Here is a 19481-nt window from a genome sequence, read left to right on the forward strand (position 1 = left end):
GTCCATGTCCTCAGTGTGCTGTGTGTCATCTGTGGGAGGGTCTTTACGCTTGCTGCTCTGTGCCGATGCCAATCTGGAACCAGCATGCATGCAACAGTGGGCGGGGTCGGCATCCATGAAGAACAGGGCCTTGCCTTTGCATGCTGCACAAAAACCCACTACCCAGCATGGTGCCCCCCACCCTCGCCCATTCACCCTCTCTGGGTCCACCCTCCCGGTCCCTCCGTGCCGGTTGCTTCTCTTCCAGCTTATTAGAAGTATGCATGGTGGAACAATGGGGCGTTCTATCCACACGAAACCTGGAATGTGTCTGAATGTAGCAGGCCGATCCCCTCTGTTCTCTCAGAGAATGCTTTGTGTCCCCTGTTTCCCCTGAAAGAGACAGGGACAGTGTGAGGGGACAGGAAGGGGATGTGGTGACAGTGAAGTGCTAGAAGTGGTTTTCAGGGTAGAAGGTGTAGGTGAGAGTGTGAGAGAGGTGGGGGGAAGGTAAAGAAACAGAACTGACCAGCTGCCAAATGATGAACCAGTCTCTTATTAATGTCAACAATTGTTTGGCCTATAACATGTCATAAAATTGGACAAAATAAAAAAGGGGGGACATCAACAAAACCTAAGATTGTGTCTTTGACATATTCTTGTCCAACATCCCAAAATATAATGGAAAAATAAAAATATTGCATTAAACAGAAAGTGGTAAATTGTCAAATTTCTAAAGCAGGAGCTAATGGATATTTGGCATTAATCTTTGATAAATGAGTAAAAATGTATTGATTTTTATTCAGTAATTTAGAGATTGTTTCATTGCTAAAAGGGGAGAATGTGATGATCCGTTAGTGTGAGCTAAACAGGAAGAGAGAGAAAGTAAGAGTGTGGGCAGATAATTTAATAGAAAAATGAACCAGGACAATTCATCATCAGTAAATCAATTATACACAGAGATTTAGAAATGGACCACAGAAGCCTTTCTCTCCATGTAACAAAGACTGAGGATCTTTCTCTCCTCTCTCCATCAGGTGCGGCTAACATGCTAGCGGGCCAAAAGAAGAACCTGATTGCCGTGGCCAAGAACTGGTACCATCAGTTCTCCATCCACACGCTCAGCCTGATCCAGGGGAACAAGTCTGTGTGCGGCTTCCACCTGGGCTACCTGGACGGAGAGACGGAGCTCATCACCCAGGTCATGAACACCATCCTGGATCTCTACAAGCAGGGCAAGGTCAAGCCCCACATCGACTCCACTTGGCACCTCGAGCAGGTGGGTGATGTTGCCTTTACCCTTGGAGTTGATCTCTATCACAATAACAAAAATGTTCATAACATTGCAGAACATATTTTCCAACCAATTTACAACGAATGCAGTTGATAAAAAAATGTCTATGTTCTGTAGTGAATATTTGAATTGCTTCTTTGGGTGATTCCATACTCAAAGATGTTTCCACAGAGCACAGTTTGCATAATGTCTTAAAAGCTTTTTTAAATGATGAATTGTAACCACTATTTTTTCAAGGTAAGGAATAACCTTGAATTCAAAAATGCTTTTTTTTTTAAGTAGTTAATATTCAACTTTCTTTTTTTTCCGTTTACAATCAAGTGAATCTTCTATCTGCTCATAGTTGAAAAATAAAATGGTATTGATGTATATGACCATTACCTGCATTGATAGCTGTGGGTATAAAGATATTCTGCACATTTTATTTTTAGTTTCAGGTTTATGTATGCCTGGTTGTTTGTGCAACTAAATGCATTCCTGTGCAGCTCATTCTGGATGACTCGATGATTTATGGTGACACGGGTGCATTTACACCTGAACGACATTCATTTGTGTTTATATTTTGTGCTGACAAAACAGTGACCTGGAATTCAAGTGAAAGCGGGTTTGTGCGCGGGTTTGTGCGCGGGTTTGTGCAGCACGATCTGCAGGAGCAGGGTGTGGCTCTCAGATTCAATAACGCTCAACATTCAACAGGCGTAGTTTGTCCACAAGAAGCGCTGCGTCTCATAACTCACTCAGCCAGACAGAGTCAGATTGTTTCTGACAAAATTAACACTGCCAACAGATATGAATAGAGAGAGTGTGAGAAAAAGAGGGTGTCAGAGGCTGACATCTTCTGTTGTTGAGTCGTTACTGGTCAGTATTTTGGCCTGCATTACTTTGGCCAGAGAGAAACACCCGCTGTCTTTCTCCGCCATCTGACGCTCTTTCTCTGCCTCTCCATCTGTCTTTATATGAGACTCTTTCTCTCTTTTTAGGTTATTTACTCCCTCTGTGTCTCTCTCAGTCTCACTGTTCCTCTCCCTCTCCCTCCTCACAGTGTATCTTTTTCGCTTTTTCTCTCGTGTTGCTATGGTGACATCCTTTAGTCAGTGTGTGGGTCTGTCTCTGGGAGGGGCCCTGATGTATGAAAAAGAGACATGGAAGGACCGTGGAAACACAGAGGAGAAGAGGGAAAATGTATATTTCAGTCTGGCTAAAGGCAAATGGGTGCAAGTCTCAGCGTAAAAGACAATAATCTTATACCGTAGATAACTGTGATATTTATCAGATAAAAACATCTTTATTACAAGCTGAGAAAAAAATGCCACGCCCTGATCCAATCCCTCACAGCCCTTCATCAATCTTGTTGTCACCCCTGTTTTTTTCCTCCAATAATCAATGAACACGCTTGGACAATGTTAACAAATTAGCATTATTGCTCTGTTGTGTGATTTCTTGTGGTTACTCATCTACATACGCACTGATACCCAAGAGGATAGCGGTCATCGCGTCTGCAGCCGCAAATAGCACACTCCAGTCCGAGATTCCTGGGAGTCAGAGAGGTCGACAGATTTCAGAGAGTGGAGGGTGGACGTGGGTGGAGCAGTCGGAGGAGCATCAGTGGCTCTTACTGTGACTTTCATTCACATTGAAGATGATTCTTATAATTCCCCGAACTCACCCCTCCCACCCTTCAGTAACGATGAAGGCGTGTTTCTCATCCGAAGGACACCAGTTGCTCCCCTCCTCCCTTCCACTTCCAACTCCCACACTCCCCCCCCCCCCCCCCCCCCCCCCCCCCCCCCCCCCTCTTTCCCATGTGTCTGAATCGTCAGGGCCACGGTTGAGCTGAGGCTTTACGTTGCTAGGAGATGGCCCTGTTGCCGTGGCATTGGTCGTTAGGTGGTCTGCCTGCCTCGCACGGAGAGGGGGATCGAAGGGAAGGAGGCAGGGCGAGGCGATGGAGACGGTAACGACAGTGAGCTCGTGGTCAACAGCAGGGTGGGGTTGGTCTCCTCAGTGTTTTGAGGACAATTTATCAGTTGGGCCAAGGTGGTCGATCCATCATTGGATAAGGTTTCAGTGGATCAGCTGTCAACCCAGTGTCTCTCCCTAGATGTGAAATGGTTTATTCTATAATTATAAGCTTTTATCTCATAGCTGAAACATGTTAGTATTCAACATTCTAAATTTTTTTCTACAAGTTAACTTAAGAAATGTTTGACTATGTATACAAATCTTCCATAGGCCGATGAAGTACCTCATAAATGACCATACTTGTAACTCGTAATGAACAAGCACATACCCCGCATGTGCACACACTTCCAAACCAACAGGAGCAGAGAGGAAGGCATGGGGCTGGGCCAAAAGTGAGCAGATCTTAAATAAACGATTAAAATAATGACCTTTCACACTCTCCAAGGCGTCCTCTTATTAATGACACCTAGGTGACATTTGTTATCCCATGTGCTCTTCATCTGAATAGTCTGATTGGAACAGTGAACATTGGCACCTAAACTCTTAATGATCTGATTCACTGATTCAAGACTTGTTTGTTTAATTCAAAAATATTTCCAGTGTAAAAATCCTACTGTAATCTTCTCCTTAAATAATGGGCACCATCTGTTAGCAAATGTTTGATTGATTCATTTGCAGTGGGTCCCAACCCAATTTTACAAAAAGAAAATATATATATCATCTTTATTCTCCTGCACCTACTAAAAATGACAACCAAAAAATCCTCCGCCTTTCTTTCCTCTACTTAAAATCCAGGGATGATATACATTGCTAATTAACATACATGTGTTGCCTGATACGATTGGGAGATCAGAGGAAATTCTTTTTTTTATTCCTGCCCATTTGTTCTCATATAAATGTCATTATATTCATCATACATTCTTATATTAAATAATATCTATTTGCAGTATGTTCTTCCGCTCATTTTCTTTTCTTACTATTCTTTTTTCCTTTGTTTTTTCCTGCTGCAACACGTTCATTTCCGCTCAAATATTATTAAAGTCGCCTTTAGACAAATGAAGTTCCTCATATACTGCATATTAAAGTCATATTTGAGTCTGGAAAATGTGTTTCTGTGGTTTCAAAACAGAAGATTAGGGGCGCAGAGTGCGAGGAGGCTCTTATTGCTGTGCATATGCAATAGTGGAAAAGAAACTTGCTAATATTGTGTGCTCTGAATAGATTTTCCTCGATGATGGGGGTATTTAAAATCTTCCTTGCCCTCCTTCCACTCTTTGATCTCACTTTATATAACGTTCGTTCCCCTCCTTCTATCCCTCCTCCAGGTGGGCGATGCCATGAGAAAGATGCAGGAGAGGAACAACATCGGCAAAGTGATCCTCACCACAGAGCCCATGCCTGAGGAGGAGAAAAAGGAGGAGCCCAAGAAGGAGGACAAGAAAGAGGACAAGAAGAAGGACGACAAGAAGAAGGACGACAAGAAGAAGGACGATGGCAAGAAGGAGGAGAAGAAGGACGACAAGAAGAAAGAGGAGCCCAAGAAGGAGGAGAAGAAGGAAGAGGAGAAGAAGGAAGAGCCCAGCAAGGAGGAGAAGTGAGAGGGAGGGATGGAGAGTCAAGCAGACCAGCTGGGAGTGTGTGTCCTGGGAGCAGGGGGTGGGGTTGGGGGGAGGAGGGAGATGGATGGGGTGGGAGGGTAAGGGCGTAGTGTAAGCGAAGATTAGAAGGCGTTAGAAGGGTAGATTATTACAAAATGATCACTCCACTATCAATCGTATATCTCTTCCAGCCCCTGCCCCCACCTCACTACAATGGCAGTTATTACTCAGGCCTGGCTCCCCCCGCCCCCCTCCCTTCCCGTTTTCTTGCCTTTATCTATAGAAAATCATATAAAAAGTCCAATCACTTGTAACACCTTGTAAGCGTGTTACCTTGTCAAATTGAGATGTCAAAAGTAACACTCAAAAGATGTCTCCTGTTGGGACAGACAAAGACAAGAGAGCTGTGGAGGATTGTGGGTATGTTCCAGGCCTGGGGCGTATTACTGTTTCCTTGACGACTGTAATCAATGCTCGCACTTCGGCCCCGCCCTCGACCCCCCCAAATCCCCTCCGCACCTCAACTCCCACTGTGCTAAATTGTTCTGCTCTGACTTCCACCTGCCACCTCATCTCTTCCCCCTCTCTGTGCCGAGTCCTCCCCCACCTCCCACAGCACCCCCCACCGTCCACCCCCTCCCCCGACCCATCCACGGGCCGGACCCGCAGACAGGCAGAGAATGGGAGAACCACACCCACCCACACGTCGCTCCCTTAGTGTCCAGCGCTTAGTTATGTCACGGAGGATGAGTCAGCGATGCCTGTGATTGGCTGATGCATCCCGGCTCCCCTGCAGATATTTGCATCATGGTTTCGATCGTGATTTTTGATTGCTTGAACAATAGTGTTATTGTTGCAAGGCCTTTAATTGGTTATCGTTCTTGAATTTCCCCACAAGTATTTTCCTATGTATATCGCTTTAGCTTTGATATATCTTTATCTGTGGAGAGGGAGAAAGCTCAGTAACGCATGCGTTCCCACCACATTTCAGTGAAGTTTAATATAGTGTCTGCAGTTTTGTACTTGCCTGAATATGAATTCCCCTCATAATGAGCCTCTGTGTGCAGTGTTGAATAGGGAGGCAGAAAATCATTGCTCAGCTTCCTTCTCCTTAGTTACAGATTTTTCTAGCTGACCAACTGTTGGCAAGAAGTGCGCAGTGCCAATTAAGAGAGAATTTGTTTCTGCTCAAACAAGCCACAAATACACACACAGGCATACACACTGAATGGGATGAAAAGAGGCACTGTCATGCTGAGACAGTGAAGCTTTCAAAATGAGCAAGTTAAGAAGGTGAATATCAGTCCTTTTTTCCTCGGGATCGGGCTCTCTTCCTCCCTGATCCTCCTCGAGGCATTCCATGGCATTCTGCTCCTTTCACAGCGACCGCTCGCTTGTCGATCACCCTGACCTGAGAGAGGAGAATTCAATTCAAGCTGGCGTCCATACTTCGCCTCCCCTGCTTGTCTCTACTCTCTCGCCCTCCTCTTTCCATTTCCCTCTCTATGGTCGGCATAGCAACAGGCGTCAGACTCGTAAGAGAAGGCACTGTGGTCGGTTTCTATCTGACTCCCTCTCCCTGTGTCTCTCTTTTCTGCCTCCCTAACTCTATATTCGACCAGTATTCCAAAAAAGATGAACGTATGGGGCATTTCTGATGATACAATTAATAGCTGGAGCCGTGTTTAAAGATTATAAACCTGGCACACCAAAACAGTTTGTTCAAAACAGTGAAATTGAAATAATAGGATTGTGCAATTAGCGGTGTGCTTGCAAAAACAGTGCACCACTCCCCCTAATGGCTAGTATGCATTTGGTCTCCCTGGTGTAATGTCATTAATGTAAATCCTTTGAATCTCTCCATAAATCCCACTGGGTGGATTCTAGATATTTCACGTAGAACGATATCAACTTCAAACCTTAGAAATATATCTACCTGCCTGTCTGTGAGCCCGGCCTCAGTGTATGAGACTCAGATGGTGACTAGTGACTTTGTAAAAAACACAAAACAAAATGTTTAAAAAAAAAAAGAAAAGAAAAAAAGTTGTTGTGTTAGCATGAGTGGCCTCCCTCGTGTGCTGTGTGTGGTGTGCCATTGTGTGTGAAGATGTGTGTGTGTGTCCTCAGGTCGTTTGTCAGGTTTTAAAAGCACCCACCTTACCCTTGCCCCATTTCACCCTCACACTACTCTGCTACAGTGTAATGTAGCTCAAACACTCCCCTCTCACTCTATCTCCCCCTCCTGTCTGATAAGAGGCCTGTGTTATGAGGACAGTTGGTATTAGTATTTTTGCACTCTGCTCGCTGATCTTAATGCACTTACAAGCATGGCAGTCGCACTCCAGTCCCACGCAGGCTTTCATTCTGCTCCAGGTTTACAGCCTGTTTCCCATCATCCACTCCCAGTGCATCTGCTGAGGCTCAGTGAAAGCACAGGTGTCACACACACACATATAAACAGTCACGCAGGTCCTCTAATTTCTCAGCCTGTCCCTGCCTGGGCCAACTTCTCCTGGGTGGCAGCTAAAATCAAAGCATTCATCCATCCTTGACTGTGGGAGGTAAGATATGGAGCAGGGTGGGGTGCACCGGGCCGGAGTGCGACAGCCACGCTGGTGTGGGGAGTGACTGTGTCCTGTCAGCCTCTGGTTAGTGTTCTGTTCTAATCTGCTGGGCTCCCTTTGTGAACCTGTGGACGGTGCTTCTGTTCTGAGTGCCATGTGAGAAACAAACGCTTCAGTAAAAAACAAAACAAATGTTTTACTTGTTTTATTTTAATTTACCTTTATATTTCCGTTTGTTTGTCTATTTTGTTATCCAAGGGTTTAAAGTTCAAAGATCATTCTCTAATGTGGGGACCTGCCAACCTGCACTCCTTTTAAATGTGATGAAAACGTTCTGTTGGTCTGAACCATATGTGCCAAATTGTATGTATATTCCTCTGTCAATGCCTTGCATATAGTGCATAAAAACAATATTAAGGAAATTCTGTTTTTGGATGCAGCCTTGAAGAAAAGTGAAAATACAAAAGAGTCGTCACAGCATGTCAGATTTCTATCCCAATGCCATGGGTGCTGACAGTATTCTGCTGCAGTTTACAAAAGGTTTAACACAATTTGTAGTTTTTGATCAGTCACAGTGTGTGTTGCTCCAGTATAGGCCTGCACTGCGCCTCTCTCCTTGCACAGTTTACTTCAACCCGAGGCACCTACCTATGTATTTTTAACCTTTTGACTGTGTTTTACCAGCTCTCACATCATTTCAACCACAACAGGTTGAAGCGTTTACAACCATAGTATTAGTATCACAGTGAAAAGGGACTGGGCGCGGTGCATCTAGGGTTCAAAACTCCACCAAAAGACATATAGATCAACACAAAACTCCTCCAAGCCCAAAGCCCCATGATAATTCTCTATGGATTTCAATGTCTTTCAGTTTCTTTCCAAATGGCTTGTGTAGCAAGGGAGGGAGCAGATGTTTTCACACAGCTGTGCAGGGATGCCATTACTGTAACACAGCTGCACAAAAACCCGGCTTATTGGCTGATCATAGCTCAGCTCTGGCCTGCACCAGACACAACATTTCCGCTTCACAGCTGATCCCAGTTCGCTCAAAGACTATAAGGGACGTTCCTCTTTTCCTGCGCCGCATCTGCAGAGCCTCTTGGCCGGTGCAACAGGCGCAGTCCAACATTCCTCTCTATATCGCCCCCTTCTCTCTCCCTACACAATCATAGCAGATAAAACATCAGTTTGACATCTGGAATTTAAAACTGCATGCATTCAACCATGTGGAAAAACTATTATAATATCTGAGCTAAAAATGCCTTTGAGATGAACTCAATCAGTTTGGGGCTGGCCTGTTGCCTGAGTGCACTTCCACCATGGGGAAGCTGCAGTGTAACGTCATCTTGAAATGGTTTCCCAGTCATTCCAGACACTTATGCAAGAGTGCTTAGCAACTCAGAGATGCACAGGAGAAAAACTGTGTTTTAAAGTCAAAATAAACAACGTGGTAAGTTTCTACACATTTGCTGTTTTAGATTTGGTATTACTATTTAATGCACTGAGACAATAAGTGTAGTATTTCTGATAAGCCCCTCACAGGCACCCACCGTTTAGATTTGAGGTGAACTTCGTTATGTTTTATATGGTTTCTCAGGTCATTCCAAACAGCAGATTTATTCATGTAGAAAACCACTACATTTAGCATTTATTAACACACACATTGTTCTATATCACTGCACAAACTGTCTGGCCATCCATGTTCTTTAAGCTTTAGTATTTAGAGTCAAAGTGCGAGGCTCTCTCACTTTGTTCACTCATCCACACTGAAAACCCAAACAACCACATCAACCTGCGGCTATTGTTTCTTTAGCAGTATTTTTTTACATCACACCTCCATTGCAGTTGCTACGGAAGTACAACCGCGCTGGACTTTTCATGTACAGTACTAGGATGCATGTTTAGTCAACCAGAAAATAAGGCATGTTTTTATGTACAGCTCACCGTCTCTTTCCATGATAGTTAAGTAGTCATGTAGTGGCATGGTGTGAGGCAGAAGGCCTTTCCAGTCGTATCAAGTTGCCAACTGAAGCCAATCCACTGCCCCCCGACCCCCCCTGTCCTCACCTTAAGCATTGGCACTGTTATGGCCAGCTGGTCCATTCATGACACACCTTAACCTTTCTCTGGGAATGTTTCAGAAACTAACTTTACGTCACATCCCACCAACCCTAACCCGTTAAGAGTTCAGTCACCAATGGTCATTTCCAACAGGTTGATTTCTATGTTAGTTCTCCTCTACTCTGTCCTTCCATATGTTGTTTTTCCTTGTTGCAAACACTCTCAACTTTGTTTTTTAAACCCTTTGAATTGATGCTGCTTCTGTGCTTGACTCTGGGTTTACTGCGTGGTGCCATGTTGTCCACATGGCCTGCCTCTAGAGCTTGTAACGCTTCAGTGTGTAATGTTACCATATGCCTTACATGTTTTCCAGGACTAATAAAAAAAGCATAACAAAAACTTCAGATGTGCTTTTTTATTTCTGTTTAACATTGTTAACAAGTTGAAGAGACACATACAGGTTTTTAAGTCATTAATTGTACTCTTTACTCCAATTTACCATGAATATCTAGTTTATTTTCTTAATTAAATGATCCTTAAAATGGTAGTACAAAATGTATATCTACACTAAAGTACGAGCACACTACACAGAACAGTATGCAATTTGTTTTACAAAATAAAATTGAGATATGGAGATTCTTTTTTCAGGAATGCGGTATGGAATAATTTTTGGAATGGTGGTTGGTCCCATTTGTCATCACAGTCAGTTTGACAAATTATAACTTTAATCATCTATATTAAAAAAGCAATTGTATACAAGGGTTCAAAAACATCTGCAGCGAGAGCTATAAAAGCTTTAAAATATTTCAATCTCTACAGTATGTACATAATCAAACATCAGGAACTTGTTCAAAAAATGTGAACTACTCAACACACACAAATAGTGCAAATGGCTGTGATCAAACCTTTTTTTAATGATACAATTATTTATGAAGATAGCTCTTGTTCCTAAGACTTGGCTGGTTGCTCCTCAATCCCATTTGAGGCCAAGACCTCAGACAAACGAGTCAAATATGTGGAATCTGGGTAACCGTTCCTGAAAGAGACAAAAATAAAAATTAGTACATGGACTAATGTGGCCTAAACTCTACAGCTCTGTTCTCTGTTTGACATCCACACTCACGCTGATTTGCCTCCATGTACGGTGGTCTTGTGTGGGATGCCGTCCCAAGCGACCCTGGCCTCTGTGTCTTTGCCTGTCACTGTGAAGGTGAGTCCTTGCTTAAAAGCTTTCCTCAGCCTGAGCACCAGCTTCCTCGTGTTCTCGCTGTCGGGAAGGTAGGCTTGAAAGGTACCTCCTTGAAATGGTTCTCCTGGAGAAGGGTGATCCTCCTGGTGAGGCGGAAAGCAAAGACCATGGTCGTAAACAAAGTCTATAGATATTAAGTATTGTTATTAAAGCTCTATTACCCCTTTCACACCAAGGCTTTTCCCGTTCTAGCTCCGTGCTAGAGCTTTTCTGGTTCAGAACCGGTTCTTCGGTTCAGCTCCCGCTCTGTTCACACCGCTCAGAGCCCGACTGGTGCTGTCGCTGCTGCGTCATGACGTCACAGTTTACGTCGCTGATTTTCTCCCCAACGGAGCTCACAACAACAACGGCCCGGGGACTGCGTCGGGTCGATGACCGTGTTGCTTTTAATCATACGAAGCCAGATTAAATAAAATAACGACTTCTCCAACCTTATACTTTTCTCCAGAGTGCCGTGGTTCATTGTTTATTAATGTGTTTCAGCGGCATTTACCGACCGCTGCAGTGCTGGCTGCTCTTCCACGGGAGTTTATTCTCCCGTTAGCTCCGGGTTAGCTCACACGGCTCTAAAGTATTCACTGTCTGACTGTCACACAAGCAGCTGATACATATCCCCAGTTCCCCATAAGTGAATGTGTGTCAGTCTGAATTTACGCTGTTTGGCATCACAACGCTGTTATGAAAGTGTCTCTGATATAAAATGGGTGATGTTAGCATAGCAACCAAAGTTAAACTGACTATAACTTGACTACTTGTTGCTATCCTATTGTGGCATAAGCCGTTTTCTACAGGCACATTTTACCGGCGTATTTTTCATTATGATTCTACTTGTGATAGTCGGACATGACAACCTGTGAAGCCCATGTATTGATTCCATCCGATAGCATGCTATAATACAAAACAAAACGTCTGCCTGCTCTCCACAATGATCAATAACAGCGAACGGATGGTCAAAGTAAGGTACAAATAAACAAAATCACAAGAAGCCTGGTTAGTGTTGCCTGACTTTATAAAGTGTGTTTTCTTTGTTATAAGTGTGTGGTTGCGTTCTAGTCACTTTGCTCAGCACTACTGCTTGTTACAACTTGTATTTGCCCTACTCGCCTTAACTGTTAGCTCAGGTTAATCTCGCCCCCCTCCGACGTAAGCGTGACGTATGCGGTTCTTGCTTCTAGACGGACAACTTTTTGGTGCTCGAAACGAACCAGATTCCGGAGCTTAGAGGCGGCTCCGCTGCGGTGTGAACAGGAAAAAACGGTGCTTTTCAAGCTCCAGCTCCGAACCGGCCCTGGAACCGCGTTGGTGTGAAAGGGGTATATGTGATACATAGCACACACCATTAACAAGAAACTCGTACAGAACGGTAACTTCTTATGCACAATATCACAGTCTATTTTTCAGTGTATGTCAAAAAGCAATTATAGGCCTATCTTGGCTTAATTGTTGAGTGTCTAGTAAAATACTATATCTTAACATCTAAAAGCATATATATATGGTTAACTGAAACTGAGGTACAATAACAATATAATTAGCTGTTTTTTTCAACTCCAGGAAGTCCTCTATCAGATACGACAATTATCAGTGAGTTTAAAATAAGCCACTCACCCCTTGGATACCATCAGGAATGACGTAAGTGATCTTGATCGCAGAGTCTTTTGTGTGACCTGGCACGCTGATATTTTTTCTACAGATGGTCATTTCCCCCTGGATGCCCTGCGATGTCTGCTTATGACAAACTCTGCAGTGGGCATGTACAACGTCTAGGCACTTGGAGCAGAAGGCAGCACCACACTTAGTTTTCATCAGCATCTCACTCTCACCACACACACAGACGCACCCTTCTGGATTTGATCTGGATTCCTCTGTGTCTGGGATCTTGGTTTGTCTTTGCTGCACACTGTCCTCCTGTTTAGAATGTACAGTTCTCTCCTGCTTATGGAGGTCTTCATCAGCAGGGGTTGTTGTTGACTCAACATCATTCACATGACTCACAGGTCTATCATTTCCTGCTTTAGAGTGGTTGACAAATGTCTCAGTCCTCTGTCCATCTATCTCCAATGTGTTTACAATTTTCACTTTCTCTTTTATAACAGGGTCTTTCCTCACTGACGGCTGACTAATAGCTCCATTCATAATATCTGTCTCAAAAATGTCACTTCTGTGGTTTGCTGTTCTTTCCTGACTGTCAGTTCCATTTGCTTTGCCTGTTGGGTTGTTTAGCATCACCTGAGGATAACTGTAACAGCGCAGATTCGTATTTTGGTCCTCGTTCATTTGTAAAAAAGTGGATGGATTACCGTTAAAGGTAGAGGGGCCAGAGAAGTCGTGTTGTTCAGGTATCTGGGCCGAATCTCCAGTAAATACCTCAAGCAAAGACGCAGCTACCTGAGAACACAACGTTTCTGGGCCGAGAAGAAATAAGCTCTCTTTTACAATCTGCAACTGAACCTTTTTGAAGCGGCTCCGCACCTCAGCACAACAAGCCTCCAAGGTTTCATCTGCTGTGTCAGTGATACCCAACTCTGACAAACGCAGCTGCTGAACATAAAAGTCTACACTAACTGAATCAACCAGCTTCTGTAAACCTAGCAGACATGAACTCACTTTGGATGAGTTTGCCCCTCTTAAGGTGACAGTCAGATTACTAATGCCCCCTGAGCCAATCTCTTTCATCTGGACATCAGAAGTCAGGTCTTCCACTCGGGTCCTGAAAGCCTCTTTTATATACTTCCACATCACAAGGGAAACTGTAATCTCTGCATTGTAGACTTCCAGCTTGTCCCTCCCTGTTTGGTTACTGAAGCTTGAGGACCTGCCCCTTGCTCTTACTGTAGGCTTGCCAGAGTCGTCTTGACTCTTCTGACTCATAACTTGCGCCTTCTGCTGCTGCGGCGATCCTGAGAAACTACTGGCTCTCTTCAAGGTGGAACCAGACCCAGCAGGTGGAAGCGGAGGGCCTCCTGACAAACTGGTGGTGCTAAGGGGGGATGTTAAAGACTTTGGTCGAGTATCAACTGAATGCGAGTTTAAGGAGGTTTTATTCTGCATGGAAGAAGTTGAAGGCAAAGCATCTCCACTCCTAAACAAGATGTCGCCTCCAGTGTTTTGGGCTAATGCTCTGGGGACACTCTCACCAGAAACCCCTGCTGTTTCTGACAGCACATTTTGCCCTAAAATTGGCCCCAGGCGTGGTTGTCTACTAGGAGATGAGAGCCCTCGTAAGGTGAAGTCAGTGGGTCGACGGCCTAATGCAGCAAGCCCTGAGTCCTTAAAGCGAGCGGCTAGTTTATACTTTCTGGCTCCTTCAGCTTTCCACCCATCCTCCTCTATCCTGTCATCCAGAGAGGAGGACACCGTCAGGGGAACTTTAAACTCATCTGCATGAGTTGATGAACCTGAATATGAAGGATATTTAAGAAGACTGGCTACATTCTCTTTTTTACCTATCACTTCGACGGGGTCAAGGAGAAGAAACTGCTTGGCCTCAGAAACATCACTACTACTCCCAATAAGGTAAATATTTTGGTCATCTTCGTTCAGAAGAAGCTTAGGAAATCTGACACTTAAGATCTCCATGGCCTTTTGCAGTCCGCCCCTGAGAGACAGGATATTCTTGGAGAGCTGGCCTCGCCGGATCTTCTTCTCATTCTCCTGGTAAAGACTACTTATTGCCTGTCTTGCCAATTTTAGGCATTTCTGATCTTCACCACCCTCCTCCACTCCTGATGCAACTTTCAAAAACAGAGTTGTCAACCCATGATTTGTCATATCCACTACATCAACACTATACTGACTAAGGATATGTTGGTATTCCTTTCGGCAGTGTTTTTTCAGATACTCGAACATGTCTGCATCCAAAATGAGTGACAAATCCTCCCCTGATGCCGTAGGATGCCCAGGAAGCTGCAAAACTGGACCCTCTATCTGGTCATTATTTTCCAGGCCAGAACCAGCAGGTGTCAGCGGTTTACGTGAGCTAGAGTTGTTCTCATCATAAGGCATGCCAAGGTCAACCTTCTCTCTTTTTTCTCTCTGCTTATATGATTTCCTGCTCAGATCTTCTAACTCCAGAGTTTGAGGCTTCTGTGCTATCTGAACAGACCTGGAGCCCCTGGTGGCAGGTTGACCTGAGTCTTTGTTTTCTGCTGATTTTGGGCCTCCAGGATGACCCAACAGTTGTTCCAAAGCAGCCTGGACTTTTGAAAAGGCGCCATGCAATGTGCATAATATCTCAGTAGCATCATGGCTTATCTTGATTTCAGGGTGGCTTTTGTGAAGGCTTGACAGTGCCAATAATCCCCCAGGAAGCTGGCTGTAATCAACAATTGCTGATAAACGTAAGATGACCTATGGTGAGGGAAGAAGACCGACAACAAATCATTTATGGATTTTATATTCAGCACTTGGTAACATATCTTTTGAAATTCTACTAAGGTATACCTTGTCTGGGTCCAGGCTTTCGCTGTGCTCAATAACAACGACTTTATACTTCTTCCCATCCACTTCCAGAAGATGCGGGCAGTGTTCAATAACTCTCTGTGCCACTGTGTGAGAGGGGTCATCAGACAGAAATCAATCTCAATCTGTGAAGCATCCTGACTAAGCTCTTAACCATTGGCTATTCCATTGACTTGCATGTCAACATTTCAGCTTTGTCTAAATCACTGGTAAGAGACAAAGTGGTGAAGTATATTACTAATACCTTGCAATGTACAACTACATTTTTAAGTCTTTAGAGTAAAAGTTAATGAAGCATTTGACGTTCTATTGCAACCTTGATAATGTAATAATCAGTATTTTTACACCAATGTACTGGAATCACATAAGCATGCAGAAGAATCCCCCTCCTTGTAATTCATATGCATAGACATGCACACACCCTGATCTTACTGACCTCCACTGTCCTCAAAGGTGATGAGGGCAGAGATGGGCGTTGCCTTGACAATAGTGACAGAATTTATTTCCCCTCCTCCATTCCTGGCTCTCAGAAAGTGGATGAATAGCTTGTCTTTCAGCCTCTCATCCTCAATGTCTGCGGGCAGACCACTCACCCTCACAGTCTCTGCCATCTGCTGGGAGAATCATTGCAGTTAAAAAGAGTGACTGCCCGAAGATAACATAATTCTTCAGGAATGGTGAGTGTGAATATCAACAGAATGAAGAGAAGAAGATCAAACACAATAGCTCTTCATTAAGATGTTAATGTAAAAGTCAACCATTCACGAACCCCACCCCTGCAAACAGGGAGGAGGAGATCAGACCCGGCGCCGTGGGAGGGCCCTCCCATTTGACATGCCTGCCCTCCCCCAATAAACACGTTTTTTTTAAATGATAAATAAACTGTGAACTTTAATGCTACGATGTATGTGATGTCAGATAGTAATATAAGAGTAATACATGAAAAACAGGTATGAAATACTATATGACAGTAAAACAAGAATACAGTTTGAAAGGGGAGTGATTAGTAAAATATCCATAAAGAAAAAGTAAATCGGTTTACAGTTCTGTTTCATATGGGTGTTGAGAGATGTATCCATAGATCTCTTAAAGGTAGGGTAGGTAAGTTTGAGAAACCGGCTCGAGATACACTTTTTGTTATATTCCATGGAATGCTCTTAACATCCCGATAGCAATGAATATCTTAGGCCTAGGCTCCACGGGAACGAAAACGGGTTGTATCCGCATATTTATCTTGCGTATAGCCCTTTAAGCTACACGACGCCGTAACGGAACGGTAGAAACGGACCCTGCAAACGACAACGGGTCCAAAGGTGGATAGAACTGGGAACGGAGCGCTCTGGGGGGTCCAACGGGGCCGTGTGGTAGCCTATACGGTCATCCGTTTCTGATAATGACGACGCAATAGCCCCGCCTCTCCCCACCTCTGCTGCTCACCCCCGCAAAAGTACACTGCACACTGAATTCAGATTATTTATCTTTATCTCGATATGGACATAAACGCGAGTGAAGTCTAATCTGACAGGACGGAGACACGCAGCTCCTCCCGCTGTGATGCAGCGGGAGCAAAACACACACTTCAAGTCAGATCATCACCCTTAGCTATTTGAATTACCTCTCAAACTACCTAAACTAGTTATAAATATGTTTATTTTTACTGTCGAGTCATCATTACTGGATCAGCTGCTGCATGAGACAGACACTGACACTGTCAGAAGAGAGGAAAAAGAGACAGGCTCCGTGTATTTTATTATTATATATCATTATATCGTCGTTATTCATTTGTTTTAAAGCTCAATAAATAACAAAGAAGACCTTTGACCGGCACTTTTATAATTTTGTCCGGAAGATTTAAACTTTAACACACGTTGACCGGCGAAAAACTCTGCCCGGTTCCCTCGGCCCCCACCGCGGAGAATAAACAGAAGTGCAGCCATGACAACCATTCTTCTTCGCTGCTTTTGTGGAGGAAGTTGCTGCTTTTGTGGAGGAAGTTACAGCGCCACGTACAGGCTCGGCATATGTACTGCAGCCTTTCCAGCGGTTGGATGTAAACGGAGCTGTCTTGTGTAGCAAGACACAATCCGGTGTATATTGCGTGTGGACGGAAGCTTTTTGGCGTTTGCGTTTGCGTTAATCCTATGCGTTTTGCCGTATGCGTTCCCGTGGAGCCTGGGCCTTAAGTGCTTTGACAAAAAATCCATAAAAAAATGTAATCTGTGGAAGCCGTAATACTGTAAAAAGCACGACCAATCATTTTAGCCGGCCTGGCTAAAATAACTGGATGGCCTACCTGCCTGTCAGCCTTCCATCTGTGCACAAACTTATCCCGTGCCCTCATTGGTCATGTGCGCGTTCGTGTGTGTTGGAGGAGGGGCTCTATAAGGAAGTGGCAGATTTTCTCCGGTTGTGTATTTTCAAATTCTAGCGAACTCGAGCTGGTTTCTCCAAAATTACCTACCCCACCTTTAATTTTGCTCTCAAAGTGCACCAGATTGATGCTTTTAACTTCAATATTTAAAAAAAAAAATCTTCCCAGGGGAACATGTCCCCGGACCCCCCTAGAGGAAGTTAGGTCCACCCCCCACTTAAAAAAAATAGCACTTTACCCCTGCTTACCTATATGCCTTGAGCTGATTATCGAGCCTTCATTGTAACAGTCGCGGGTGTACTGTGTATGTGTATGTGCGTGTGGGGAGTGTTGCAGCAAGTAGAACATTCCACTGTAGCGCCGGTACATTAATGGGAAACCCTACATGTTTGAGCACCCTCTATGAAACGTCAAGCTACCCCACAGCACCCCCAAAAGAAAATCTCTGGCGTCGACACTGGCCGCGGCACATGACGGTTTTGTGTGCCCTCCCATGAAAATCATATCTGTAGATTTGTTCTGGCGCCGCGTCTGGAGGAGATATGTGATAATATAGCACCCTCTATTGGGGGTTACCAAGACACTACATCAACATTCAAAAACGTCCATTTCAGGTGCCTTCCTCGACTTTTTTTGAATTTCTAAGATTTTTAAGGTGTCTTCTCCATTTCCTCTAAAGCGTTTTCTTTAAAACATTGACGTAATCTATGATATACGATAATTAATTATCTGACTACCGTAACATATATTTATTATGTTGGAAGAAAAACGTGTTGCAACCCTTTTTTTGGTTCAAATCCCCTCTTGCAATATGAAATTCAATGTGAACATTTTGAATAGAAATTGCAAATTGATACAGATGAAGATAACGCCCCGTCTTGCTCATTCCCATCAACATGTGCTGCTGTCGTGTTGGCAATGCTTGACAAATTACAAAATAATAAATCTCTCGTTATTAAGCATTTGTTTTTCCCACAATAGATATTTCATGAAGTTAATAATATTGACTTGCAATCTAAATCTAAACGCTCTTCTCTATCCAGCCATCCAGTAACATATGTGCAAAACATCGAGTGTTTGTTGTTACAGGAAGTCCAAAAATACATGTAAAAGCGAGCATGAAAGACACATATGCTGAGCTGGGTATCAAGGAAGTGAAAATATTCCGACAAATCTGCCTATCGCATTATCGATGTATCCTCCGTTTGCACCCGACGCTGTTATTACCTGTCACAATACATCTCGTATATCTTTAAGATTGTTAGAGATTACTGACCTTACAAATGTTTCACGGCGGTTTCTCGCTATCTTTCAAAGGCCGTCACAAGCCATGCAGGAAAAGTGAAACTACAGAGTAATGTGTAATGCATCATGTCCACGTTAGGGGGCGATCAAGTGCTGTTTGACTGCGCACTACAAGTATAGGCCTACTTCACAGTAGACCCATTAGATTTTTGTTGTGACCCTTTAAAGGGGAATTTGGATTCTGGATTCTCTACTTGAGCAAATAAAGCTAGCTCCACCTTAATGCATTACAAACATTACATGGTACTTACACATTGTTGCATTGGTGTTAATAATTGTATGCATAATATTATATCAGTCATACTTTACTGTTGACACATTATTAGGTGGGAGTTTGAATGCAGGCCTTTAATTGTAATAAATATATTAGTATAAAAGAATACTTTCTACACTTATGAATTTGTATTTTACTTAAGAAAATATCTACAAATCAACAACACAAGTTCAAACAATTCTCTAATTTACTTTATAGTTCATTAGTTAACTAATTGTGTTGTATTTTGCAGGAATACAAAAAAAAAGGCACACATAATAGATCTCTGAAAGGAAATGACTTTGCCTAGCTGTCAGATAAAGTACAATTCTGTAAATTACAATGACAACAGTTACACAGTTAAAGAAGATCCACAAATGAAAAAGC

The 19481-nt window shown here is 43.6% G+C and overlaps 2 protein-coding genes across 3 annotated transcripts in view; one reads left to right on the forward strand and one right to left on the reverse strand.

The window, feature by feature from the left end:
* vat1 (vesicle amine transport 1) overlaps positions 1–9862 on the forward strand; it is a 31971-nt gene extending 22109 nt beyond the window's left edge. The window contains exons 5-6 of the mRNA XM_034142920.1: positions 1017–1258; positions 4561–9862. Of these exons, the coding sequence (XP_033998811.1) occupies positions 1017–1258; positions 4561–4833 (515 nt within the window). The 3' untranslated portion in view covers positions 4834–9862. The remainder of the gene's footprint in view (positions 1–1016; positions 1259–4560) is intronic.
* si:busm1-163l24.3 lies at positions 9859–18883 on the reverse strand. Of its 2 annotated transcripts, none has more exons than XM_034142918.1 (6): positions 18813–18883; positions 15602–15776; positions 15148–15251; positions 12313–15054; positions 10582–10790; positions 9859–10494 (listed from the first exon to the last, which is right to left on the reverse strand). In XM_034142918.1, exons 2-6 carry the CDS (start codon positions 15774–15776, stop codon positions 10407–10409), a joined length of 3318 nt encoding a protein of 1105 aa, XP_033998809.1. In that variant the 5' UTR covers positions 18813–18883; the 3' UTR covers positions 9859–10406. The 2 variants fall into 2 exon arrangements, with proteins under 2 accessions (XP_033998809.1, XP_033998810.1); XM_034142919.1 differs by having other exon boundaries at positions 15602–15779; positions 18813–18865.
* Positions 18884–19481: the final 598 nt, after the last annotated feature.

Source organism: Trematomus bernacchii, unplaced genomic scaffold (genome assembly GCF_902827165.1).
Source record: "Trematomus bernacchii unplaced genomic scaffold, fTreBer1.1, whole genome shotgun sequence".
NCBI classification, from domain to species: Eukaryota; Metazoa; Chordata; class Actinopteri; order Perciformes; family Nototheniidae; genus Trematomus; species Trematomus bernacchii.

Excerpts from the sequence above, each read along its gene's own strand:
- si:busm1-163l24.3 (XM_034142918.1), bottom strand. The coding sequence starts at position 15,776 with ATGGCAGAGACTGTGAGGGTGAGTGGTCTGCCCGCAGACATTGAGGAT. Across the intron at positions 15,252-15,601 it reads CACCTTTGAGGACAGTGGAG|TGGCACAGAGAGTTATTGAA; the intron begins GTCAGTAAGATC and ends CCTCTCACACAG. Across the intron at positions 15,055-15,147 it reads AAAGCCTGGACCCAGACAAG|GTCATCTTACGTTTATCAGC; the intron begins GTATACCTTAGT and ends CCCTCACCATAG.